Below are 26,599 nucleotides of genomic sequence, written 5' to 3'. Positions count from 1 at the left end.
ATTGCTCAGAGCATTCTTGAACCATCACAAAGATGCAGTAAAAAAAATTTTAAAAAAACTGAGGGCATTAATTATAAGCAGAAGTAAAAAATAAAAAAGTTTCTAGAGACACACAAAAGGGAATATTATCAGACTTAATAAATATGAATGCTATAGATGTATCACTAGTCCAAAATAAATTTTAAATGATAATAAAATAACAGATGCTATAATAAGAAAATTCTCCAAACTTCAAAACAAATTTGATTTTTTCCCCCAAAACATACTTGAATGCACAACATCCACTTTAGCTAAAACAAATCCACATTGAGGCACTGCAAACTGGCTTTATATTCACTGGCTTCATTGTTACCAATAGTGCTTTGCTCTTTAATCGCTGCTTGCAGCTATGATTTATTTGTAGGTATAAAATGTTATGAAGATAAAATAGAAAAGAAATATCCACATTTGAGTAGTAGATTGCAGAACCTGGAATTTGAAAAAAAAAACATTTTTTGCTTTTCTATACCAGTAACTTATTTTTATCAGGGAAAATGAAGACATGTCACTCCCTATTCAAAAAAAAAAGCTCAAGGCACTGACAGCTTGAAACAGAGTTATATTCTTGTTCACACTGAAATCACTGAAACGTATTCTATAAAAGTAAGAAACAAATATGGATAGAATTTTAGAGTTTCTAAATAATCCCAGTGTGGTACAGTGAACATAAACTGACACTATGTTGAATCTGCACAGTACTGAATAACTGCATTTGAACAATGTGAAGTAATTTCACTATACAAAATGTCTGTGCCTGGAACACCCACATGCATATATGAAAGTGTTATATATGGCAAAGCACAGAGACAGTTTGGAAAAGAGAGGTAGTCATAGAGGTTGATGGAGAAAACTGATGAAAATTGGTAAAGTAGGTGACCTGGACAGGGTTGTGGGAAAATATGGATATGGAAGGAAATCTTTCTTCATCGTCAACTTCCATTAAAATATAGTTATCTCATTCTCACTTACACTCGTATTACTCTCTTTCAAGCAACAGGAAGATTAAAAGACTCTCATTGAGAAAGCCAGGTATGAGAGGTGCTCATCTCTGTCAGTTGATTACACTCTTCTTCAGTGCAAAGGCAGCCAATCAGCTTCCCCCCTGTGGAGGAGAGATGAAGTGGAGTAGTTCTTCATCACTCAGAAGACAGAAACAGATGTCCACACATTTGACCCTCTCTGTTATTTCTCCCTCTCTTTTTTCTCTTGCAACAATCCTATTGTGACCCTATCCCTTTCCATCCCACCGTTTCTCTTCACATTTTGCGGAGGACCAAAACAGTGGCAAGGACACTGGCTAGAATCACTCCTGCTGTTTGCCACTTTGACGTTGCAAAGTAGGACTTGATACCCTCCTACAAGAAAGACAGAGACAGACATAGTGTTATTATTTTTCAATACCACTCAGAATGCTCAGCTTTTAATTCTGAACACAACTGTCCAACTGTGCTGAAAAGAAACGGCATGCACTGAAAGTACTTGTCCTGCAGAAATATGTACACGAAGTTCAGGCTTACCCAGCCTCCTTGCTCCCTGATCCAGTTGATCACATGATCCCTGATGTAGTCCATTGTCCAGCTTATGATGGTTCGAATGATCTCAGGGACCTTTGTCACAAGTGCCTAAAAGAAACAGAAGCACATCCCTTTTCACATACTGCACAGCCAAAAAGGTTTCATGAAGCTTATCGTAAAGAAAACATGCCCAAGCTGGAATTAACCATACGATTCTTTCTACTTTTCCACTCTTGTCTTACATTATTTACTAACTGGCTATGGTAAAACCACGTTCATCAGGTTGACAAAATAGCTCCTATGTAAAACTAAATAATACAGTAGTCCCCAACATCTTTTGTATTGAAACTCTTGTAATCTCTTGTAATGGACATGGTTGATCAGCTGCCTCTTGCAAATAAGGTTAAAATGAATTAAGGCTTTTAAAAAATAATAATTTAAATCTAAGCCTCTATACTTCCTCTCAACAGGGAGGCAGAACTATGAATTTCAACTAACGGGATACCCTAAATTACATCATAAATATGTAGGTTAAGCAGAGTTGCCCACTGATTGGCTGTGCAGAGTGTAAAAATGGGAAACAGGAAAAACTGTAAACTGGAAAACTCACTTTGATGACCAGCCGGCAGGCAAAATAGAAGAGGGCCACCACCCTGCCCCAGTTAAACTTGCCATCAGAGAAAATCTGGCAGGCAACCTGGATGAACACCTCCTTGGTGGGCTGTAAGGCTGAGCTGTTGATCAAGCTAGCAGAAACATATAGCATACATGTACTGTAAGTAGCATACTGTACTGTTATTGATCATTATCAATCGATTGATGTGCTGGAACTGTACAACCTTTAAACAGGAATATTTAATTTAGTACAATGCCGTTATCCACAGTACCACAAACACACAATAATTTGTTAATTTTATTTGGTCTTGAATCACAAACTGATCTTCAAAATTCTAATTATATTTACCTAGGCAACTGTCTTATCATTGAGTATGAAAACACCAACAGATGGACAGTTATGTGAAGATATAATCATCAGACAAGGTGTAAGAAATTATTTCTGTATTTTACAGTGTAATCATACTCAAGAATAATCGCAATTTTAACTAAGTTTTAATGTTGCCTATTATAGATGAAAACATATTTACAGTTTAAATAGTCAACAAACTAATGTCAATCACTCCAGTTCTAAAATGGTTTTATAGAAAATTTTCACCCAGAGGAAGAGATCTTACTGTCAGATATAAATTTGTTAGTCTTAGCAACAGAGCCAAGACGATTTCTGGTTTCAAAAATCTTTGCTGAAATTTTAATTGTTTTACAGTGAGTCAGAAATAACGCAAATGTAAAACAATAAAGCAAAGAAAACTTCACATTTTAATGAAAAGTTAAAAAAAGGTGTTTTTGGGTTCACTTATTGCTGGCCTAGGATGGGTGTTCTGGTTGAAAATATAGAAAGGCAAATGATACAAACAGTCAAAATGAAGTAGAAATGTCGATATAGATTCACCATCGTCAGTAGGACCAGATATTGATTAACTCAAAATTAATTACCAAGTAAACAATTATGCACACAGAAATGGGTATAAAATATATGCTCTCACCTCTGTAGTTCTACATTACTATCCAGTTCATCCCCTATTCGTTGGAGACACTGGGCAAGTTGCTTTTGGGCTGGGTCGCACAGCTCAGTTCCACCCAGTTGGGTATAAGTGACGGTCACATCCTCGGTACCATGGCGACGTACTCGATCCACGATAAAACTATTACAGGTGCATATATATGCAAAACAGAATAGTGAAGAGGAAATACACATATTAGTTGTCAGCACATGAACAGAAACTGAAACAGTACCGAAAACCACATTAACATAATATACACAAACACTCGCGGGAAATATACTCACTCTTTTAGTAAAGCTGCTCCAGTGTCTAATATTTGATCAGTGTCAGCACCTGGCATAAAATACCACGTTATAGTATCGTGAGCATACGCACATGTTTAATACAGAAAACATATTGAGCATCCCACTCTGTCACTGTGACATTAATGTTAAGCGTGAAAGCAAAATTCAAACAAAAGTTAATGTGAATGCTACAACACAGAGACAATTTTTTGCACATCAGAAGCGATAGTTAGTTACACAGCTAGTCTACATGCAACAATACTGACATTACATTTAATTAAAGTACCGTTATGTTATACCGGTAAATTAAAGGTTAGTCTTAAGTAAACTGGCAGGAACACTAGTCTAACCGCAATAAAAACGTAAACCCAAACAAATCTTTTAATTTCTCTCTTACAGATGTTGTCAACTTTTAAAACGCCCCAATGACAACGGGTGATAAAATACGAGTTTACTAGCTAAAACTGACTTTGCAATTCATCTACCTGAGTCTCCCCGCGACGGTGCAGACATTTTTTATTTCAATTGTTTACCCAGCACTTCCTCCTTGGGTCATGTGACCAAGAGCGTGTTCCGCGTGTGTGCACCAGAGACTGTAAAAAATATGGACAAAGCTACTGTGACGTCACCCATTGCCTCTCCGTGGGTCTGTAAAACATGTTTTGAAGCTCAATGGCGGGCGCGGCCATGTTCTCGATTAGGAGCCAAAACCATAGAGTTAAGCGGTCTTGTGATTTTTACAATGTGATTGACAGTCCGGTGCGGAAAAGCCCATCAACCTGAACGAACTTGAGGCTAGCTGACTGTCTGCCGTTATGTTTTAAAATATATGATCAAATGTTTACGGAGTTTAATTTCCATCCGTGACTGTACTGTGTCATGTAATCACGTTATATGTATGACATTAATAATACAATTATGTTCAGTTATCTTCAATTTATGTTTCTCGGCAAAACGAATATGTTTAGCTAGCATATCAGCTTGCCAGTGAGCTAGGTAAGCTATCCGTGGTTAGCTCACGCATTAGCAATATAAACTACAGGGGAAGAACATCGACTGCACTGATGGTCAGTCAATCAGAGATGTGTAGACTACTGCCGGTGATTTGACTAGGCTCATTTTCATATAACTGTCTGTAGACCTGCTGTTAACCAAGCAAGTTATCGTCGTAGGTTTTCGCCACAGTAGTTAATGAGCCATTAACTGCTACTACTCCATCGCCGTTTGTGGTGTTTACTTGCTGGGTGACGCTAGCTGACCGATCGTTCGCAAGTCACTTTTTACCGAATAGAAATTAACACTGTCAGCGGTGATTAACAAATCTACCAAGTATTTTAATAACTGATCTACAGGCGTGTAAATATGACAACGCACTTTGAAGAGCAAGTTTTCCACCTGTTGCATGAAGACAAAAATAATGTACATTGAATTTCTAATTATTATTATTTTCTTGCTAGCTTCTAGCTTTGTCACATTCGTGCAGCATAGCCCAGGTAGACATTTACGGAATGTACACGACTGACAAGCCGTCAAACACGTTTGACAGATGGAATATTTTCCGGTTAGGGTTAGCTAGCTAGTCAAATGGCTTGGTAGCCGAAGTTGCGAACTGTTTTAGCATAGGCTACTGGACTACCACATATAGCAAATAAGCGTTAGCTGATTACGCTTTCTGCCAACTAATTATTTGGTTAAGTGGGCTAAAGGAAATGGTAAAAATGACTCGGCTACCGCAAAACTTCAGAGGAGGATTATTTTATGGTCGTCTAGTGCAGCTGTAAATAGCACACGCTATAATGAAACCACTACAAAATGGGATGCCTGTATTTTCTGACTTCGCACAGGTGGACCGTGGTCGGAGCCGCAATGTCAAGCCCAAGAGACGCCACCTCCCACCCCAGTGACCACAGATTGTAGCCCCTACTGTAGCTTAGTCCTCTGCAGTAATCTGGAAGTGACGCAAGCTGTACCTCATTGGTCCAAACAAATATTGGCACTGTGCCCAAATGACGCAATAAATCATGAAATCGACCCATGGACAGTCATAAGACGAATAAAATACACCTATTATGACTATTTGTTCTTGTGAGAAAAAATGATTGACTTAGTATTTTGATCGCATTTGTACCGTAGACTTACATGGAAACCGGATATGAAAACACCTATACTGGAGCCATCCGTAGTGGCGCTAGTGAGCAACCAGGAACTACAACACCAGGAAATGAGCTTCAAAAACGAAGTCTGGTTTTGGCCGCTTGGTATGCACAGACCTGTATCGCAGATTTGTGGTCCATTAGCACCGTTCTGTGATCAGTAGGGATACTCTTGGCGAAGCAACAAAGTACGCGGCTACGCCGCCTGACAGCGCCGCTCCCGCGTTCTACAATCGGTTGCTTGTGGGCGTGTCATCTATTTTTGACAGACAGTTGTGTTCGTTAAATTTTGACTGGGTTTAATGTCGTGTTTCATGTTCATTGTCCGGTCCGAATAAAAATCTTTTTTGCAGTAACTTATCAGGTTCATTAATGTCAAACAACACAAGAGTCGGCAGTCTGCATTTTAAACCAGACAACTTTTTCAATTGGGTGCAAAAACAGAGTGGATTTTGCAAAGAACTACGACTGAACCACTGAGCAGTCCCCACAATTCGATCAAACACAATAACCACAAAGTAAGTTTCTTATATTATTATATTTTGGATGTATAATTACTGAGTGCATGAATTACCTACGCCTGGCTTACAAGGAGGATAGTTAATATCTTGCTAACGTTAGCTAGCATCAACATAATTATCACAAGAAATATAAAGAAACAATTCAGGAAATCCGAATATTATTTATCTTGCTAGCTATGGAGATTTGTTGACTTTGTGCAATATGACACCTCATTTAGCTTTTCCTATCTACTGAAATGTAGCCTGTCACCCTATAATTTTATCTTGATGGCTGTCACAGTCAACATTTTCCCACCATCCTCACTTTTATTTTTTCCCCGCCATTGTAATTTGAGTTCGCCCAAGTTCATTGTACTAGCCTACTGGGAGGGAATTCTGACTTCAGCTGTCCGAGACACGCACTAGCTGTCACTCAAAACACAAGGAGTACGCCCTCGACCCCGCCCACGCAGTATCCGACCTCCATAGTAACATGATAGTAACATTTTTGTGATATGTCCAAAAGTATAAATTTATCATTTAAAAAAAAAAGAAAACGTTTTAAAACCATTTAAAAACAATTTTGCAATGGTATAGGATATAAATAATGATACAGTATTTCAAATTTCAGTCTGACTTTAATGATTTTCCAAACCATTGCTTGCATCCTTTTATATTTTATCAAATGCTGGAAGCTGTGAGTCCATTTCAATTTTCTAAGAAACTTATTGCGATTCTTTACAGCCTCAGTACATTCCTGTGTCCATCTTGGCACCTATTTTCTCTATCCCTTACCTGATTTCTTGAAAATGGCCTGATACTCAGCTCCGATTTTAGCCGCTGTAGGGCAGTTCACAGAAGTCTGCTTCTTATCAGACCCTCAAAGGAAAACACTGTTTACTGTGCTGACAGGGAGTCAGCAAGAGTGACGAAGAGACAGTGCTCAGTTGCAAAATATCTGATTGGATAAGCATTATGTGATCTTTGGTTCTTCATAATACAATGTAATCATGTTTTGTATTGTTGGATAATGATCGCTACTGTAGTGAGGTTCGGTCAGGTTTATTCAGAACTAGTCCAACAACCAGTCAGAATTCTGTATGTCTGTAGAGCCCAACTTATTGAGATAACATACACACGACAATGCTTTGTAAATAAAGGATATTATTTATTGGCTATGACAGTTCCCTCTTATTCAAACTTGTGAACCAGATGGTGGCCAAAGCGTACGTCAATTCTGCTGTTTTACAAAACCTATTCTCCATATGTCTTCTCTCTTATCCTTAGGCTTCTTAGCACTGTCCCGACAACATGCAGGACAGGCAAGATGCAGAATGGAAAAAACAAAGGAAAATAATTTGGACTCATCTAGTGATGTATTTTTAAAAATATTGTTAGAACTGTTTAATACAGTATGGCAGGGGGTGGATTTTGTGTAGGTTGGAAATAGGCAGTGGTTGTTTCACTCAGGATACCAGGAAAGGATTCTTCAGTCACTATTCCAAATCCAAGATTAAGAATAATAGTTAGGGTACCATCTTATGTTGGGGTTATGGTGAATGAAGAAGCAGATGAACTTGCTAAAAAGCCATTCAAGACAGACCATGTTCAGATAGATGTAAATAACAGTAAAGCAGAGGTTAAAGGGGAAATTTAAAGTAAAATAAAAAATGGATGACAAGAAGAATGAATCAAGGAAAGTAAGAATTGTCATTTGTTTTGAATTAATCTGTTGGTTTGGGAATACAAGACCTGGAGGGGGAAATAGGAAAGAGGCCAGTGTTCTCACTAGATTAAAGGTTAGGACACACTGGTCTAAATAGCACTTTCTTCTTGATTAATAAGTATCTAGATTGAAGATGTGATTATTGTGAGGGACAAGAGAGGGTAATTCACGTAGTATGAAGCTGCATTAAATAACGGACAGAGAGATATTAAAAGCCAATCTGCATAAAATGGGGGCAGAACTTAATATAAAATAATTTTAAATCTACCAACAGAAAATAAATGTATTACATTTCTGTCCGAGTATTTAAATTCAACAGGCTTGATAGATAGAATTTGACGATCTCCCGATTTAATACAATACTAAGGATTTCCAGTCCACTCTCCAGACCTGTGGGTGGCGGTATATTAAAAAAAAACTAAAAAATAAAAAAGGAGGAGAGCGTCGTGAAGTTCTGGAGCAAGATTTGCGATTTACGGCCTGGCGCCATTTTGTAGGACAGAGAAAACAGTTGTTCCCCAGCGGAGACACAATCTGAGAAATTACGAAGTAATCAACCATCACGAAAACTTTAAATTCAAGAATTACACCATAACGACACATTGAGGACTACTCCGGGCCTACCGGCGTTGTTAATCGTGGCGTTTTAAAAATTATTATAGTAGGTTGAATCTACGCGTTTCGCAGGGGTTGAATGCAGAACTGAGGTAAGCGGAACACGAGGCCTATCTTAGCCAGCATTAGCTGACGTAATGGTTTATACAAATAACCAGCTAGTTACCCTACTATAGTTCCCAAATATTATGTATAATCTAAATTAGACTAGTGCATAATTTTCCCGTTGCTGTTACGGTAGGTTATATCTAAACTGTCTTGCTGTTTTCCAGTAACGTCACCGCATTATGTTCGCGAATCATTTTAGTAGCTGGCTAACGTACAGTTTGCGATATGTGTTGCATGCATAGACTACATTCACAGTTCAGGGTTATTGCTGTGTAATCGTAACCTTAGCTCATTTAGTCCGCAGGCATTTTGTAACCTGCCCCGAGCTTAAGTAGCTCTTTGTGCCAAACGCTGCATGGTGTGTTTTTGTAAATTATAGCATTGCAGCGTGTTTTTTTATAAATCTAAAATCGTTACCTTTCGTAGAGGCCGCCATATCAAGTCCGACAAGTCTGCTAAATAAAAACGTTATATAAGTAAATTAAATTCGCTAGGTTGCTATCAAGCTAGCTAATGAATGTATTTCTAATGCTTTTAATAGCATTATCTACTTCACGAGGCAAGTTAACTGGCTAATCGTGGATTAAATGACCACGGAGCGAGCTTCCTTGCCTGTTGGCTAACTAACACTAGGACAAACGTTACGTTGCAAAGCAGCCTGTTAGTGTAGTAACGTTATATGTTTGTTAGCTAGCTAAATGGTGCTGGAAAAAGGCAACGTTATCTCTTTTTCACCAGGTGAAAGATGACTCAGTTTCTACCACCAAACCTTTTGGCACTGTTTGCTCCTCGGGACCCCATACCCTATCTGCCTCAGCTGGAGAAACTGCCCCATGAGAAACATCACAACCAACCATATTGCGGCATTGCCCCTTTTATCAGGCACTTTGAGGTATGACCGTTATGATGTGTAGGTCTAGAAGCACAATCTCCATTACCATAACTGGATGGAGAATAAAAGTCCTTTGCCTGAATAAATATTCTGTAATATACCTTGCTTGACCTTACATAAAATTTACTGGGCATTTTTGTTTGTACAGGATCCCAGAGATGCTCCTCCACCCACAAGAGCGGAGACCAGGGAAGAGAGACTGGAACGAAAGGTAAGCATATGGGCTTGATGGTTTTTATCTGTAGTGGTTACAGGTGGAGGAGGGTGGTGCTAACATATGTATATGTTACAGAGACGAGAGAAGATTGAAAGGAGACAAGCAGTAGTGGAGACTGAACTCAAGTTGTGTAAGTCTAACATTCACTGTACTTAAGATTTATATGTAGCATACTGCCGTTGACATGCCTGACATGAGAAATGTGATTACATGATAATTCTCTTGAATGTATTGAGACCTTATCAGAAAGCTGGGAGTGAGAGGTGGCACGGAAGTTATTACTAAAAGTACAAGGGGACCAATTGGAATGAAGTATCCAGAAAGCATGTACCATGAACTCATTGACTAGAAGGCACAGAAGTTTAAGGAACATTTTTTAATTTTTTTATTGGTTTTATGGAAATACAGGACATTATTGGTAAGCTGGGGAAGGGTGGTGTTTGAATATCACCATGGACTGCTGTTCAGCTAAGATTTTAGTTTGTGTTTGCATATATAAGTGTAGTAACAATTAAACCACAATCCCATCTGGACTAATGACCTTCTTGGCAGTATTGCAAGTGATCAAACAATTTAAAAACTAGATTGTATTTATTTTGAAATTTATAAATTCCATTCAATCACATCTCTGAAATTACTGGTGTGGAAATTCCTGGTGTGCTTTAGCACAGTGAGTTGCCCATGTGTCTCTTGGAGGTTAGTATTGCTGTAATGTTTATTGCGTGTCTAGTGCAGTTCATTAGTATTCAATTCATCCCTGCAGGGGATCCCCACAATGACCCTAATGCTCAGGGAGATGCCTTCAAGACTCTGTTTGTGGCACGTGTGGTAAGTCAGCTGATTTGTTCTCTGAAGTCTAGATTATACATTTTGAGTCCAGCACCAGAATTTTAACTTATCTTGGAATTAACAGGTGCACTTACTGAAAAGGTCTTATTTGCTTTTTAATTTTCCCCTGTAATACAGAACTATGATACGACTGAGTCCAAGCTTCGGCGTGAGTTTGAGGTGTACGGGCCAATCAAAAGGGTAAGATTTGCTTGTATCTTCTTGGCAGAATTTGACATGCACTGTCAGCACATTTGCAAGTTTGAGTTGTTCTAACTTTTTTGTTTCTTCCACCAGATCTACATTGTTTACAATAAGAGGACAGGCAAACCCAGGGGCTATGCGTTCATAGAGTACGAGCACGAGAGGGACATGCATTGTGAGTACCTGTGCAAACTTTCCTTATCTACTGTTTACATGCATCTTTAAATATTTAATCTGATTATCAAGGCATGTGCGTACGTGTAGCAGTACTGCTGTTACTACGCCATGCTTAGGTAAGGGCTTTCAGATATCTGGAATCTACACACTAAACTTTTATAGAAGGTAAAGAACCTGAGGGCTTCTCAAATAAGTTGAGTACAAGTACACCTTGCAGAGCCTAAATATGTTTCCAGATCTATTTATGGTACACAAGCAAACCAATCACATTTGGCTATGCACAGAATGTGGACATTCTCTTTTTCAGAGTACATTCTAATATAAGTTTGTTTCTGCTGAGGAAGAAGTACCTCTGTGTAGACCACATAAATGGCAACGGTATGCCAGCTTTCAAAAACAGTTTTTAATGTCTTGGTAAAAATGTTTTCAAAATTAGGATCTAAACTATGATACGGGTGGCCAAATTACATGTATACTCGTTTGAGTGCTGATATTTAATTGGGACAAACACAGGTAAGCATTTAAGTCGCCGTAAAACATTGAAGTAGATAAGATGCACTTAGAAATATGACTCAATACATAAACTTGGCACAAATTTTCTGAAATATTTTAGCAAGTTTAACTTTTTACGTATTTCCTAGTGGAAAAAATCCAAATATCCAGTACTTTCTTAGGTGGAGGATAATTAGATCATAGACTTTAAAAGCCAAGCCTATCAAGATGTAGGGTAGGGTAGTTCATCACACAACAGTTCTTGTTTATATGTTTGGTCAGTGATTACATATGGAGTGCTACAAACTGTCAGTTGGTGCTCCCCTGTTTTAAAAATCCTTGTGCCGTCACTGCTTTGGGAGTACTTGTAAGATGTGAACTGTGACAACAAGGACTTGCGTGGCTGAGTGTAGAGTGATCAGTCTTTAGTAGCTGCACCATAGAGAGGACATTCTGATCACACTCACTCGTAGGTCGCATATTCATATTTTTATACATTGGGCTATTCAGCATGCACAGACGGGGGGCTAAATGTTAGCCTGTTCTGTAGGTGCCCTTTTAGTGTTCTTTATTGTAGCATGGGTGAATGTGCTCAGTGATTGTTTGTTGAGCATTACTCAGCGTGTGAGTGAAGATGAACGGAGCACCGGTTGCCCTTGGTTGTTTGTGTGAACTGAGAGTGTAGATGTTGCCATCGTACGTGTGTAAATGTTACATCAGGTTTGAATGGCGTGACACGTTTCCAGTGCCATGCAGGCCTGAATGATTTGTTGGGTCATCTGTGCAATTTGTCCATGCCAAGGGGTCATGGTGCAAGACTGCAGGTGATGTTATGTAAATGGGAATCCCAGGTAAGATGGCTTGTATAAGGGCAAAAACGCTGTTGGAGGCAAGAATCTGGTCAATTGAATTGGGTTGCCTGTCACAGCAATAAAGATGGTTAAGGTAGACAGCAAGGTCATGAATGGAATCTGGGTTATAACGGCAATTTTAAGGGAAAGGGCGTTTGTGGGGAATAATCGCGCCAAGATGAAGCAGATCACCTCGAAATGTAGACTTCAAGACCTGGTACATCACAAGGCTGGTGAATGTGACTAAATACCTGTGTGAACAATGTTAGCTTTAGTCAGCTGAATTATGTGAATGTCAGGCTATGCAGTGTATTAACTGTGTGTTGTTCTCGTTGCCACTGCAGCCGCCTATTTCTGATGGCTATTGGCCAGAGCTGGCTTGCAGATGATGGTTTTGGTACACCCTGTACACCCTACTACCACAGCTCAGTGTATGGTTGGTATAATGGGTTTGTATATGATGGGTAAGATTTATATTTCCACCCCACCCCCACACAGAGAAAAGAGCAGGATGTAGACAATCAGGAGGTGCCATAAGTTTGCCTATTGTATTAAAACAATTTGAGGCAATCACTATGCTGCAGACATTGAGTGTCACGGTTGCCCCATATCAGCCATGCATTCATGAGTCTATTTAAAATTTCCCAAATTAAGTCTGCCAGTGTAGTGCACTTACATGTGGTCCTGATCCTGTTTGTAAGGTTCAGTTTTGCTTCGGTGTGCAGTTATTTGCAGTGGTTTTAATAGAATAGGCCAACTAAGCATTAAGCGCACCATATGTTTACACTGAAGTACACCTCTATACAGACAGGAAGACTGTTTACACAGTTGTAGGGAAAGATTAGGCAACATTCTTTAGACAGTTTTTTGCAAGCTGCGTGTAATTTAGAAGAGCAGGCAGGTGCATCAAGGTCGCTAACAATTAGCTAATTTTCCCAAGTAAATGTTTCCAGGTGAACTCTGCCTGATTCCCCTTATGGGTGAAAGAAAAGGACACTTGGTCCACTTGGCTGTCCTTCTGATCCATTGTTTTGAGAGCCAGTCAAATGAAGCTTTTAGGGTTTTGCATAAGACGTCATAGTGCCAACTTTAACTTTGGATGATTAAAACTTCTGACAGTATCTTTTTGTAATGGCAAAACCATTGCTATTGGATTGCTGTGATGCGATTACTGTCTTTTTGAAGATCCTTGCCATGAAAATGAGTTTTTAAAGTCACCGGTTTATGGTAAATCCGACAACTTCCATATGATTACTGTAACTTCAGCGTGCAACTAAACCTTTCCTTCCTAGTGTGTTATACAACTGATTATATATGACAGGCTACAATGTTTATCCACCATTAGCTTTTCAGTGTTCACTTCCTGATGGGTAAATGGCTAGATTATAAAGATAAAAACTATTTAGCAAGCCATTTGCTTTGTTATCGCTTTATAGCGATTTTTAACAGTTTTGATAGTTTGGATTTGGCCTAATGTTGATCTACATTTACTCACATTCCAGTCAGTACTGTTGATGGCCCAATACTATGTTGCTCTCGACTGCATACATTGCATGAACAAAATTTTAAAATGACTGAATATGTGCTGTAATGGGTGCCAGAAGTCATTGTAGTATTGTGGTTTGTACCTTTATGACGTCGGTGCAGAACCCTAATAGCTGCATTCAGGACTTCTCCACCACCATTTGACTGGCAGTCTCAGATCAGAATGCCATGTTTTTATTTTCCCACGAGGCCTATAAAATTGTATGACATGGATTTCCCATGGCATTTCAAAGCAAGATTTGATAACAAAAATATTAGTTTTATATATATATAATATATTAAGTAGTTCTATACATAGGCTCTATTAAGCCGAAAGTAAGTTGACACCGTACATGAAAATTGGGTTGAGTGTGAAATTTATTCTCACTTAACAATAAGGGTCAGGTAGCTTATTTTTGATTTTGTCACCATACGCTTTCATTTTTAGTCCTAAAAAATTTCAGCAATTTATTGAAATAAAAAAAAATATTTATGATTTGAAACAAAGTGTCAGAGTCGAATCAATTTACAGTTTGACAACACCTGAAATCCAACACTTATGAAACCCACTCACTTTTAAAATGACACATGAATTACTCAAGTACATCAAAGTATACAGTAAAGTCCCGATACACTGTTTTGATTCAGAAATTGTGTTTTTTAATGCTTTTATCAAACTGTAGTTGGGGTTTTTTTTTTTGGTTTTTTTTTAAACTTTGCAAAATGTTTTTTTCCATTAAAACTTCCGTCCCTTTTTGAAGTCAGGTTTAGTTTTGAACACTCAGAGCTGTTTGCACTGTGAACCTTGTCAGCACTTGGTGTTATTTCCTGTCCAAGGAGATTCTAACAGTGACTTGCTCTGTTGTTAAACTTATGAGTTTTCACATACTGGCCTGAAACACTTTTTGCTTGTGAATGAGTAGCAGTTAGAATACTACTATGATCCATAGTGATTAGAATTGCTGCTAAGCAAGATTCTGTTTGTAACTGGGTCACAAGTTTTAAGTTTCATTGCCAAAACTTATTGTTTGATGGTTACCAGGACAGTGTGCTGTATCAAAGTATGTTGTCTGTCAAGGTAGCCTGTTTAATAGAAAACTGTTGTAATGGGACTTTACTGTATGCACCTACTGAAACACTGAACTCAAACACTAGTTACTCAACTTGTACATTGTCACATTAAATGGGGAAGGGAGGAGGGGTTGGACTTTTAGAACTTTCAAGGTAGGGGTTTGTGGTAAGGCAATCCCCGATATTGTGCAATATTGGATGGGAACTTTTATTAGTGAAAGTTAGTTTCACTGACCTGGTCGCCAGGGTCCTTGTAAGGTTAAAGTAGATATTGATTTATGTACAGTAAAGAAATAAAATAGTTATTTCTAAGGAGATGCTAATGTATATAGATCAGTTGATTTAGGCTTAATCAAAGTACTGCTTAGAGTATTGATGATATATTGTAGTAATAAATAGGGATTGTGGTAAGGCAATCCCATTAATGGTTATTCGGTCATAGTTATGGTAATGGGGTTGTGGTAAGGCATCCCCAAGTACAGTGTGACCAAATTCTGAAAGAAAAAAATAAATCCCCTTCCTTGATGGATTGGCCATTGCTGTTGGAGTGAAGCTCCTGATTTCACCCGGAGTCCCAGCGCTAACAAGGGATCCTACAGCTGCTTATCAGTGCCTGTCGTCATGGTTTTCCTACCTCGGTGGTTTGTCTATGGGACTGTGGTAAGGCAGCCCACGTTGATTGGAACAGCCCATTGAAATGGCGGATTACTCTGTTGAAGTGACAATGTGCAGTGGTGCTCTTTCTCCAGATTTTGGTAAGGGTATTGGACATTGGGACGTATTGATTTCAAGTGTATTTAAAAAAATAAAAATAAAAAAATAGACTGTTAGGTTAAGTCACAATGGAAATTCAGCAAGGTTTGAATTATGGACATGCATGTGCTATGCTGATATTTGGATTAGTGAAGTTGTAGAGGTTTTAAGAAGGATTGTGCAAGACAACCCTCTGAAACAATCGTGATCCATGAAAATACTGTTATTTCTAATTTAACAACCCTTTAAACAATTTGCATGTGGAATTGGCAATAAAAGTAGCAAAGTGGAAGGATGTGCTGTGAATGTGTACCTGCAGTACTAATCTGTTTTGCAGATTTTGTCTTGTCAATCTTGTGCAATTGAGGGGTGTTGGTAAGACAGCCCTGTTTGTGGTGGTTTGTATAGTTGTAGCCGGATGATCTTGAATTTTGGGTGTCTGCTCACCTTGGTACATTCTTTGAGGACAGCCTTTTTTGTTCTTATCCTGGATACGCATGTCATGCGCATCCCATCGATCACCATTTCCTCGGTCATCACCATGGGGAGAGGAGACTTAAGAGAAGATGTTACAGAGGTGTAAGTAGTGGTGTAAAATGGATGGTAGGTTACACAGTGTTATGTAAGTATGGACATTGTCAGCAATGAAGAAAAAAAAAGCAGCAACCTTTATATATTCATATGTTTTTGCACCTTTAGAGGGTTTGAGGGATATTCATTGGATAACTATCTAAATCTACACACACTTATCTAACAAACAAACAAGGACATAGAACCTGGTTTATGTGGTTAATATGGACTGTTGGGCAAATGTGCTGCATAGGTGTTTATTCTGTGGCTTTGAGATGTTTATATCCTCCCACAATCTTCACTGGGAAGAAGGCAGTGTATGTAGTCACAGGAGTGGAGGCATTGAGGGATATGGCAACTGAACATTCACTTTGGTAAGTGAGGTGATTGTGGAAATAGATCTGGTACAGTGACATGGAACTTCCACCGAACTTGAGTGCTGTGAAGTTTGCTTCCTACCAAAACGGGTTCCGGACAATTGGCGGCGGTGAGGCTTGGTAAGCGCTGGTTAGCCTATGTGCCTTAAAATTCTTTTTATTTTTTTTATTTTTTAATTTAAATAGTAGTTTATAAGTTGAATTTGTGAAGTATGGTGTTTATGGTGAATCAAAAGAAAATATACAAATGCACTTGACAAACCTGAAGCGTAACATAATCACGTATTACTGTGTGACTGTGGTAAGGGGGACGACGCATAATTCCGAGAATCTGACGGAATATAACAAGTCATCAGTTCATTAATCAACATGTCAAATTTTGAAGTTCTTGAAAAATATTTTGCATCAATGGACCCCGCTTGTGCTTTTATACATAGCCATTCATTGTTTTACAATGATCGAATGTGTGCAGGGCATGAAATTAGTCGTATGAATGACTGGATTAGGTAATGGTGACAGAATGCAGCCGAATTTTATTTTTGACAGTAGAAATTGCATTCTGTCTTGGCTAACTAAATCTCATGGTTTGTGTATTGCACTGTGGGTAAAGCATAATTTACAGTTCTTTGGCAGGTGCTTTTTTTGCCAAAGTGGCTTACAAGTGCATTTACAAGTGCAAATGCAAGTACAGCTTGAGAGGATTGTTAGATTATTTCAGAAATGCTTTGGTGTTATGCTTTGGAAAACCACGGGGAGGTTCATTTCCATGGTTGCTGAAAAGTAAGTCACTAAAAGTAAACATAAAATAAAAATTAGTGGTTTTAAAATGCATCTTTAAATCACTAAATGGGACCCGAAATATTCTCACACAAAATTAAATACTGAACGAAAATGTAAGTTCCTAAACTGAATTCCACGTTTCTGCGTGTGTGATTTAGTATAAAGTGTACTGCATATGTATGGTCACCTCCAGAATTATTGGTAGCCGTGATGAAGAGGAGTTCATAAGCTGTATAATGTAATGGTAGATTAGCTATATTTTATGTTCACTAAAATGGGGTAAACTATTCCTGCATTCCAATTTGCTCAGTTTTTTTTGTGATATATTTTGTGGCCAGTTAATTGTTCCTTGTTCGATTTAGAAGAAAACCAGGTTTTCGGCAAAAATATCCATAATAGTTTGATGCAATTGAGCTTAACATGAGCCCTAGGACGAGTAGATCCAAAGCAGACCAATAACATGCAAGATCCACTCCCACATTTTATTTTTTTGGCTCATCTTTATCAAGGATGCAATGATTTGGTGTTACAAAATGGCATTCAGTTCCAGATAATGGGAGTTGGTGAGAACCGATCCTTCAGGAGGGTGATATTGGGAATGTGTTCATAACTTCTGAACACCAATCAAACGTCTAGCAAAAGTAAAGGATTCATTTGGATTCATTTTCTGAGTTACACAACTATCAAGGAATGCTACACAAATCAATCTTGGAACTTGATTGCAACATCAAGAAATCCTGAAGCCAATGTATCAGTAACATATACCTCCACATTAAATCAGGTAAAATTATTTCTCCTTTGCGGAAATATGGTCACGTCAGTTGAAAATTTGAAACATTCAAAATTATTAAATCCCAGGTGTGTATTAGGAGGGGGGAAAACAAATTTTGGAAGTATTGATGAAAACACTCCTGCTTATTCTTGGAATATTGTAGATCTACATTCAATTTTCTCCCCATTACTAGTGGAAATGTTTAAGTCCTACTTATTTTCTGGACTCTGTGTTCACTCACGTTTGTCTTACCCTCTTTAGCAGTGGGGAGGTGGTAGCAATATGCGTCTTGCTTCAAACCATACGCTGAAACACTTAATTTCCCTTTCTGAGAAATAATAATTTGCTGTCATAAGGCCCAGCAAGCTTTGCCAAACTACAAGCACTGTTTCTGGGCATATAGTCATCTGGAGCTTAGCTAAGGTATTTATAAATCATAAATCAATTAAGTAAAGACTAGCTGCAAGCATTTTGCAACCAGTATGAAAACTTAAAATAAAGTTCTTAAAATACTACAATTTTATGAACCTGTGTTCATGTTATATAGAAATTGGAGCAAACAAAGTTTTTAGGCTGTATAATGTTTGGAAGCATGGGTGTAGGAGTCATGGCCATTCATAATCAATATAGATAAGATAACTTGCACAGTAAATGAGTCAATCTGAAATCCTAAGCCACTTCCACAGTGCAGCTCACTATGGCTATTTTATATATGAAAGAAGGGACTTCATTTGGCAGCATACAGATAATCTCTGAAAGAGTTGAGGACAGAAGTATTTGCATTACTCGGTGCCCATTTGGTATGTATCAGTTCTGGGCCAGCTGGACTGCTTCAGGAAAATGTCAGCATGGATACAATGAGTTTAAGGTAAGAACCTAAAAGAAACTTGATACTACTTCCCTTCAGGTCATTGCTGGGCTTGCCAGCTACTTTCAGTTCTTTTTTTAGACTTCACTAAAGGCTAAAATAATGGATTGATCTCTAAATAAAACTAGTCAGATTTAAGATGGTTAGCATATGGCCTATAAATTCAGAACAGTATCTTACCGGGTGCTTACACTCCATTGGGTAGAGGTAATTTGATTACCTTTTGGTCTGTGTTCCACTTGTAACTTGCAGGCATACAAATGCACACAGGAGTCTATGCCACATTTTTGGGATTTAAACTTGAGATGATGCAGTGGGAATGGAAGTTTAGAATTATGTAAGATTTTGAATTGTCGAGGTATTAACTGCTTGCCTAAACTAGTGCTGTTGGTTCTGTTAGTCTTTCTGCTGTGTTGTGGCTGTATATAAATGTAGTTGTTCATGTTAGTCTTCAGAATTTAATTTGATAATATATATCAAATTAAAAATATGTGGGATTCACCTGTGTAATGCTGAAATTGTACAGGTAAAAGTTATACTCTTGTCTATGATGGAAACCAGATGTTGCATCTCAAGCCGTTCAGTTGCTTTTTTGCCTGTGTGTTGAGGCTAACTTTAGTAAATTCTAATGTGGCTAATTTTGACGTTCCTCTTTTCTTACTTCATCCTCACCAAATCTTTTCTTTTTCAACCTTTCTCTTCGCCAACTACTCTGCCTTTTACGTCGCTCTCCTTCCCCCATTCGCTACCTTCCTATCTCCAGCGGCCTACAAGCATGCTGACGGAAAGAAGATTGATGGGAGGCGGGTTTTGGTTGATGTTGAGAGGGGGCGCACAGTCAAGGGTTGGCAGCCCCGCAGGCTGGGTAAGAAACAAGATTAATCTAGAAACTTAATAAACTGTAGGGCTCCTGTCGTATGAGAACACAAGCAGCTCAAGGTGTTTTAAAATGTAACAGAAAGAATGCATTCAAATCTAATATGCAACCCGTGGATAAAAAGCAGAAGAGGCTTTATGCTGTTTTGTGGCTGTATATGAATGTCATTGTTCATATACTCTTCAGATATTAATGATATATGCAGGATTCACCAAATTAAGTGTAATGCTGAAATGGTTACCTGTGCCAGGTGGGGGTTTGGGTGGTACACGGAGAGGAGGTGCTGATGTCAACATCAAGCATTCTGGTCGAGACGACACATCTCGGTACGATGAGAGACCTATCGGCGGGTAAGTACAAGTGTTCTTCCTATGTCGTTTTACTGTCTTACTCAGTTTATTCTCCAGTGAGCGGTTTCCTGTACTGTGGTGTGTGTTAATGTAGACGAGCGAGAAGTGATGCCCTTGTTTGGCTTCCAGGGATCGGGACCGAGACAGGGGAGGCGACCGTCGAGCAGAACGGAGCCGAGAGAGCGACCGAGAGAAGGACCGAGGGGAGCGGAGGAGGTCCAGGTCTAGAGAGAGACGCAGGCGCAGCACGCGCTCGCGGGAGAGGGAGAGAGGCGACCGCGCAGCCGTGGTGCCGGGCCCCGGAGTGGGGGGCATCGGGGACGAAAGCGGAGGAGGCAGCAGGCGGCGGGACAGGGAGAGAGAGAGGGGGGTAGCGGGTGGGGACAGCAGGAGCAGAGAGAGAAGCAGAGACAGGGAAAGGAAAAGGAGGAGTAGGAGCAGGGACAGGAAGCGGGACAGGGAGCGAGGGAAGGGAGGAGGAGAGGAAGGGGGAGACGGCGGGATGGGGTTAGGCGACGTCATGGGAGATGGAGGAGAGAGGATGCTGGAGGATCCCAACTCTGCCGACCTGGGCAACCCTGGGCGCGATGAGGGAAACATGGAAGGGGACGACAGGGGGAGGGAGCGCGGGGAGAGGGACAGGGAGAGAGACAGAGATAGGGACAGGAGGCGCAGCCACAGGGACAAAGACAGGGATCGGGACAGAGAGAGGAGGCGGGGGGACCGAGACAGGGACAGGGACAGAGAGCACAAGCGAGACAGGGGCGACCGAGAGAGAGGCGGAGAAAGGAGGGATGATCGACAGCCGGCCCCGCCCTCCTCTCTGCTCCCGCCCTCTCTGGTCCAGGATGGAGGTAGTAACAGTGAGGACATGCCAATGCCAGAGGAGGGCAGTCAGGATGGAATGATGGACCAGGAGTCAGTGCAGTCTGGAGAAGGTTACATCTCGAATGAGAACGGCTACAAGATGGAGCCACAGGTTGAAGAGTACTAAGGGTATCTGTGTCCATACTGTACAGTACAAGTGCTTACTCAAAACAGTGCTTACTCTTCACTTAAATAGCGCAACTCGAGATGTCTTCTTATTCAGATTCTTTATTGCGTATTTGCCTTGATTTCTGACCCACCGTTGGATGGACACCCGGATATAACTGAAAAATGCCATTATGTCCCAGTCCCTTGCTTAAAAAGTATTGTTATTCTTTCAATTGTGAGTTAGTGTCATAAGATTAATCACGTATAGCCAGATTGGTTCAGATTGAGAACAGTCATTTACAGCTCTAGGGTGCTATTTGGTTGACTCCTATGGCCAATGAGGAAACAAGAATGGCTCCTCAACCCAAATCCAGTCCTCATCCTGTTTTCCAGCGTAGGTTCCGTCTAGTTGTTCTGACAAAAGTTTCAAACTTTTTTTTTAAAGATTTGTCACCTGAGTAGGTCGTCTGGAGAAAGCATGACATGGTGAAGGTGTGTAGTGTTATTGCTCTTTGATATATCGAACACATTTTGCCAATGTTCAGAATTCAAACTTGACTGATACATCTAGATTAGGACCTGGTATGTATGATTTATTTTTAAGGTATTGCATAAAGTATACCCTGAAAAGGCTGTTTACATTACATTTATTTACCGTCAAATGCGCTTTGTATGTGTATGTGGATCTGTTCTTGTGTAATTTTCTGCTCACATCCTGGTGTGGAGCTAGTTGTCACTGAAGCAATGGTAACTTGAGAGCCGCGGTGTGAATTTAGGTGGATTTTCAACCTAAGAACACACACAAGGGCACTACATATGTCCACATAATATATAATCTTTATTTTGGCTTCACGTCATTGCATTGAAGATAACAGTCCTTTTGAGTTTAATGTCTGTATGTGATTGATATGCGACCAAAATGAACAGAATTGAGTTGAACAGAATTTTGGTTCTTCACCCTCGACTCCCATTTCTGTTAGTTTGGATTCTGTAGTATTGATAAATTGGTTGTATACCATTATAGATGAAGTATCATACTCCAAGAGGTGGATGGGATACTATAAAATGTAAGTAGCCTATGTATGTAGATATTACTATTATTTCATTGTGTTAGTGCAAAACTGAGAACAGGGTTGAGAGCCGAACTGTCGGCTCATGTCTGTTTAAGGATGGCTGGGTTTGTTCATTTTTGTGAAGGGGCAATTTTGGTTCTAAGATTTCCAACTTGGTAATTGTTTTTTCCGCTCTCCCCAGTTTATAATGTGGACGTGATGAGAGCATGCGTTATCTGCAAGTCGCGATATTTGGTTATACTGTATGTCGCGTCCACTATCTTTATAGCCTAATAAATGAGTTTTTTTTTAAATCATACATTTGTTCCCTCTTGTGTACTCGGTAATATTCAGGTCTGTGTTTTATGCATTGCGTTACCATTGAGAGCTGGTTTAGTAGCTATTCCCGTGAAATATTCCATACATATTCTGCCATGTAGTGCATATTCAGTCGCCCAGGGTTGTAGGGATTGATGAGTCATGAGTGAAAAGTGAGTGGGGGAAACATACAGCTTTTTGCTGCATGATTGTGATTAATTGATAACAGTCACAATGATAAATATTCACCCAACGACTGTCCACATATGGGTTTCATTAGGAGGAACTATTTTTTTAATGGATGTACGTTCCATTACTCTCGGAGCAGTACAAGTCCGCCCTTTCTCTACAGTGTCAGGTAAGCCGTCCCGTCGATGTCCCCATATTTCCATGTGGGGGAGAAAACAGATATAGCGACAGTGTTGGGAGTCTTGGATTGTAAAGGTGGTAAGTAGCTGTATTGTCACGTCTGCACTAACTATGCTACGACTGGAAATTTAGAAGGTCGAACATGGAATAAGCACAGATTGTCTTTGCATCATTTTCACTTTGGATGTCAGTCCCATGGAATTCTAAAATTTTAACTGGAAATGACAGATTTTGTTTCCTTGCACTGGATACACTGCTGGGTTGACTGCTGTAGTTGACATGCTTACTTTATCTTTGTGGCTGAATATTACGCAAAATTTCACCATAGCCATTAGGCCGAGAGAACTTGGAGAAAAAGTTTTCACCTCACTTTCCTCTTTCCATCACTTTGTTACAGGTTAATATCTCATCTGTCCTTAGGAATTTGTTCCAGGACTACAGTTTTTCAAATGTATTTAACAAATTGTTATCCGGCTGTTCTGTTCTTGAGGCTAACCAGTGGTCTGCATTTTGTGGTGTACCCTCTCTGGTTATGCTGGTGTGCTCTTTATGGTGGTCTTTGACATATCTACGCCTGCATCCTGGAGAGTGTTCTTCATCTGTTCGATAGTTGAAAAGTGTTTTTTCTTCACAATTTAAAGTATTTTTGTCATCCACTATAGTGGTAATTTGTGGTCCTTCAGGTTGTTTGCTATTGCTGAGCTTGCCAGTGTTCTTGCCTCTTGTATCAAACAGTTGAACTTGCCACACCCAGTGTTTTGGGTATGTGGCTGATGTGTTGATTTTTCAGCCTCGGCATGGCTTGCTTTACTGGCATTGGCTTCATGTTGAGAAAACGGTAACAGATTCCAAATGCAAATTCCACAGCTAGAATTAACTCTAGACGGCTGAAAAACGGCTGACTAGCCAAATGCCCATATACTTTTGGTACCCTAAAATGGGGTGGACTACGTATATGAAAGGCTGTAATTCCTACACTGATCACCTAATATGGATGTAAATATCTTCAAATTCGAGCTGACAGTCTGCACTTTAATGTCATATAAATTTTTTCATTTCAAATTTAATTTGCTGGAGAACAGAGCCAAAACAAAACTTGTCCCTGCCTAAATACCTATGGATGCTCTGGGGTGGTCACAGGCAGGCAGCAAGAGGTTCAAAAGGAGTGGCCGTCCAGCCATCCTTCAATGTTGTGGCAAGATTGAGATTCTATTCTGAGGCATTGCCCAATTTAGTAGTTCTATCCTGACACTTTGTTCCAACCGGTCCAATGTAACAAATGTTTCAGTCATATCCAGAAGATAATTCATCTTGCAGTACAGTATTCCTGCCGCTGCACTGTAACAGATTTTCTTCCAGTTGGTACCTAGTTTTCCCTGACGATCTTGGAATTCTCTCAGAGTAGAGGCAGTCTAACAAATTCCAGTCTTGTGTAGCTTCAGTTATTTTGTGGAAGGCTACAGGGTAGTGTAACTGTCTTCCTTATGTACCTTAAGATATTTAGACAGAAAAACATGTGTAAAGCAGAAAATTATGTTTAAATAAGGTTATCTCCGGAATTACTTAAATTAGATATCTTTATTTTATGTCATCAAAAAGATCTTACCACTTATAAAACATTGGCGTCATGCTGCGGAGTGTATCACATTTTAAAATTTATGAATTTAAATTATACATTTTGTGATTAACGTTAGTTATGCTTTGATTTGTAGGTAAATTTATGATGAGTATGAACTGATTGGTGATTGGATTGTGCTATCCAGGTGCCTTTCTATTTGAAAAGGTGCTAATCCTTCACTGACAAAGTGCTGTGAAAGTAGGAGTGTACAGAGGCATTGTACGGTGAAGTTAACATGAAATGCATTTATATTATGTATTTGCATGTTGTGCATAAATTTTATTCTAAGGTAAAGCATTATAATTTCCTGTCAGTTACCCTCCTTTCAGGCGTCCTGTATTTCTGACACTCCATCAGTGGCTTCACAGCAACACTTCATCCCTTCTTTTTCTTTCCCATATCTGTCCCATCCACCTCTCCCTTCTTCCAATATCTTTTTGGCATTAACATTTTCTCACTCTGTTTCAATTTGCTGTTTTTCTCTGGGTTAAAAATCTGGCCTGTGCGATGTGAGATTTTTGCTCTCCTCGCAACCTGCTTCCTTGCTCTCCTCAAAGTACTGATGTCATTGGCTGTCTCATCCCTTCATTCTGGGCCTGGTAATGGCTCAAGGGAAAGATGAACAGAATAATGAATTGGGTAATCTAATAAGGTTTGTCTTATTTATTCATTATCCAAAGCAGTGATGACTGACTTGGTCAGGACAGCAGCCTGCAGTCCGAGTGCTGGACTGAATCCAAGGACCTGATAAAGGGCTGGGAAAGGGACAAATGCAGTGTATTAAGAAATGCAACCTTGTGAATGTGTTCATAATTTTTGGCCTTTCATGAATGACACAAGCTAGTTTTATAACCTATTTGAACACTAGGTTAGAGAACAGCACCATTCAGTTGTCTTCAAACCTACATCCTGAAACTGTGATCAATACAAAATGTAAAATCAAGTTTCATTTGACTGGAATATTGTGTTAAAATACATCATAATTAAATACTCAATTCTGATTGGTTGAGTGGATGTTCATTATTTCTAATTACCTGCATGGATGAACAATATAATGTATGACTGCATTATATTGTGATATTGTTTTTGTTTTATTTTGGAAAGAGGCCTTATCACCATTCCACATGAATATACTATGCCTGACTAACATTGTATCAATTAATCAATTTAATTGGCAGTTGAAAATAATGGCAAAAAAGTAATGACGGAAAGAGTACTATAACAAAGTAAGTAGCCATGTTATAAGCAAAAGAAAGCACATCTGGCTGAGCCATGCTATGAAAATAAACCACTTAAGGGTGATTATCAACCTGCCTCTCCGTTGTATCACACCACACGGTCATGGTTTTTTCACACACCCAAACCCAATGGCCTGTTGCGTTTTACTCCTTGCATAACAAGTCTGAAATAGATGGTATGGTAGTGAGTTGGGAGTTAATTGTAAAGTCATAATTATAACATTAAGACTTATGTGCGATGTAATGCTATGTAAAGGTGGTGAATCTATTCAGTAAATATAAATGCAATGCAGCACATTTAAAGAAATGTGAGTGAATCTGTTGAGGTTGTGGTGCATTTATCATCAGTATATAATGTCAGCGGTGAGTGTGTTTGAGTTGAGCAAGTGGAACTTGATGCAGCCTGTAGTCAGATGTTACAATGGGCCTGATTCAATTGCAGACCACAGAGCTTTTAGTCAAACCTCAACCCAAAGCACTTCACTGTAAGCACTTTGCTTTTTCGTTATTCACTTTTTATCATATTAGCAGAGCAGGATGCTTTTTCCAGGGCAAATTATGTAACTTATTTTTTTTGTAATCCATTTATACAGCTGTGTGTTTACACACAACGGCAGAACCCCACCTGGGAATGAAAGCTGAAACCTTATGGTCACACATTATTCCTTACTTCTTATGTTACAGCATGGCCCATGCCCCTATAGATTTTGTTCTCCTTATGTGCTGTAAGCTTTATGAACTGGCATACATCTGTGGAAGTGATTGTGAAGAATCTTTCTTGCTTGAAGGGATTGTTCACATTCAGGAGGTAAGAGAATGTATGCAAAAACATTCATCAAACATCAGTAATCTCTAATTTATAATCTAT

The 26,599-nt window shown here is 39.3% G+C and overlaps 2 protein-coding genes across 3 annotated transcripts; one reads left to right on the top strand and one right to left on the bottom strand.

Moving 5' to 3' along the window:
* Window positions 1-159: 159 nt before the first annotated feature.
* On the bottom strand, window positions 160-9,009 carry LOC135248020 (apoptosis regulator BAX-like). 2 transcript variants are annotated; one of them, XM_064322110.1, is made up of 6 exons: window positions 8,976-9,009; window positions 3,457-3,505; window positions 3,155-3,313; window positions 2,164-2,299; window positions 1,557-1,661; window positions 160-1,394 (listed from the first exon to the last, which is right to left on the bottom strand). In XM_064322110.1, exons 1-6 carry the CDS (start codon window positions 8,992-8,994, stop codon window positions 1,296-1,298), a joined length of 567 nt encoding a protein of 188 aa, XP_064178180.1. In that variant the 5' UTR covers window positions 8,995-9,009; the 3' UTR covers window positions 160-1,295. The 2 variants fall into 2 exon arrangements, with proteins under 2 accessions (XP_064178180.1, XP_064178179.1); XM_064322109.1 differs by lacking the exon at window positions 8,976-9,009 and adding an exon at window positions 3,942-4,048.
* LOC135248018 (U1 small nuclear ribonucleoprotein 70 kDa-like) lies at window positions 8,298-22,507 on the top strand. The gene is made up of 10 exons (XM_064322107.1): window positions 8,298-8,542; window positions 9,297-9,450; window positions 9,599-9,661; window positions 9,743-9,797; window positions 10,431-10,495; window positions 10,634-10,696; window positions 10,793-10,874; window positions 19,698-19,799; window positions 20,062-20,161; window positions 20,291-22,507. The coding sequence occupies exons 2-10, from the start codon at window positions 9,304-9,306 to the stop codon at window positions 21,153-21,155; spliced, it is 1,542 nt and encodes a 513-aa protein (XP_064178177.1). The 5' UTR covers window positions 8,298-8,542; window positions 9,297-9,303; the 3' UTR covers window positions 21,156-22,507.
* Window positions 22,508-26,599: the final 4,092 nt, after the last annotated feature.

Source organism: Anguilla rostrata, chromosome 2, assembly GCF_018555375.3.
Source record: "Anguilla rostrata isolate EN2019 chromosome 2, ASM1855537v3, whole genome shotgun sequence".
NCBI classification, from domain to species: Eukaryota; Metazoa; Chordata; class Actinopteri; order Anguilliformes; family Anguillidae; genus Anguilla; species Anguilla rostrata.
The sequence above is the reverse complement of the archived record's forward strand: the minus strand, read 5'-3'. Positions and strand labels throughout refer to the sequence as shown.

Coding starts and splice junctions, on each gene's coding strand:
- LOC135248020 (XM_064322109.1), bottom strand. CDS start 3,969: ATGTCTGCACCGTCGCGGGGAGACTCAG. Junction 3,506..3,941: donor ACCGTCGCGGGGAGACTCAG/GTAGATGAATTG, acceptor ATTTTATGCCAG/GTGCTGACACTGATCAAATA. Junction 2,300..3,154: donor AGTAATGTAGAACTACAGAG/GTGAGAGCATAT, acceptor TGTTTCTGCTAG/CTTGATCAACAGCTCAGCCT.
- LOC135248018 (XM_064322107.1), top strand. CDS start 9,304: ATGACTCAGTTTCTACCACCAAACCTTTTGGCACTGTTTGCTCCTCGG. Junction 10,697..10,792: donor TGTACGGGCCAATCAAAAGG/GTAAGATTTGCT, acceptor TTCTTCCACCAG/ATCTACATTGTTTACAATAA. Junction 19,800..20,061: donor TTGGCAGCCCCGCAGGCTGG/GTAAGAAACAAG, acceptor TACCTGTGCCAG/GTGGGGGTTTGGGTGGTACA.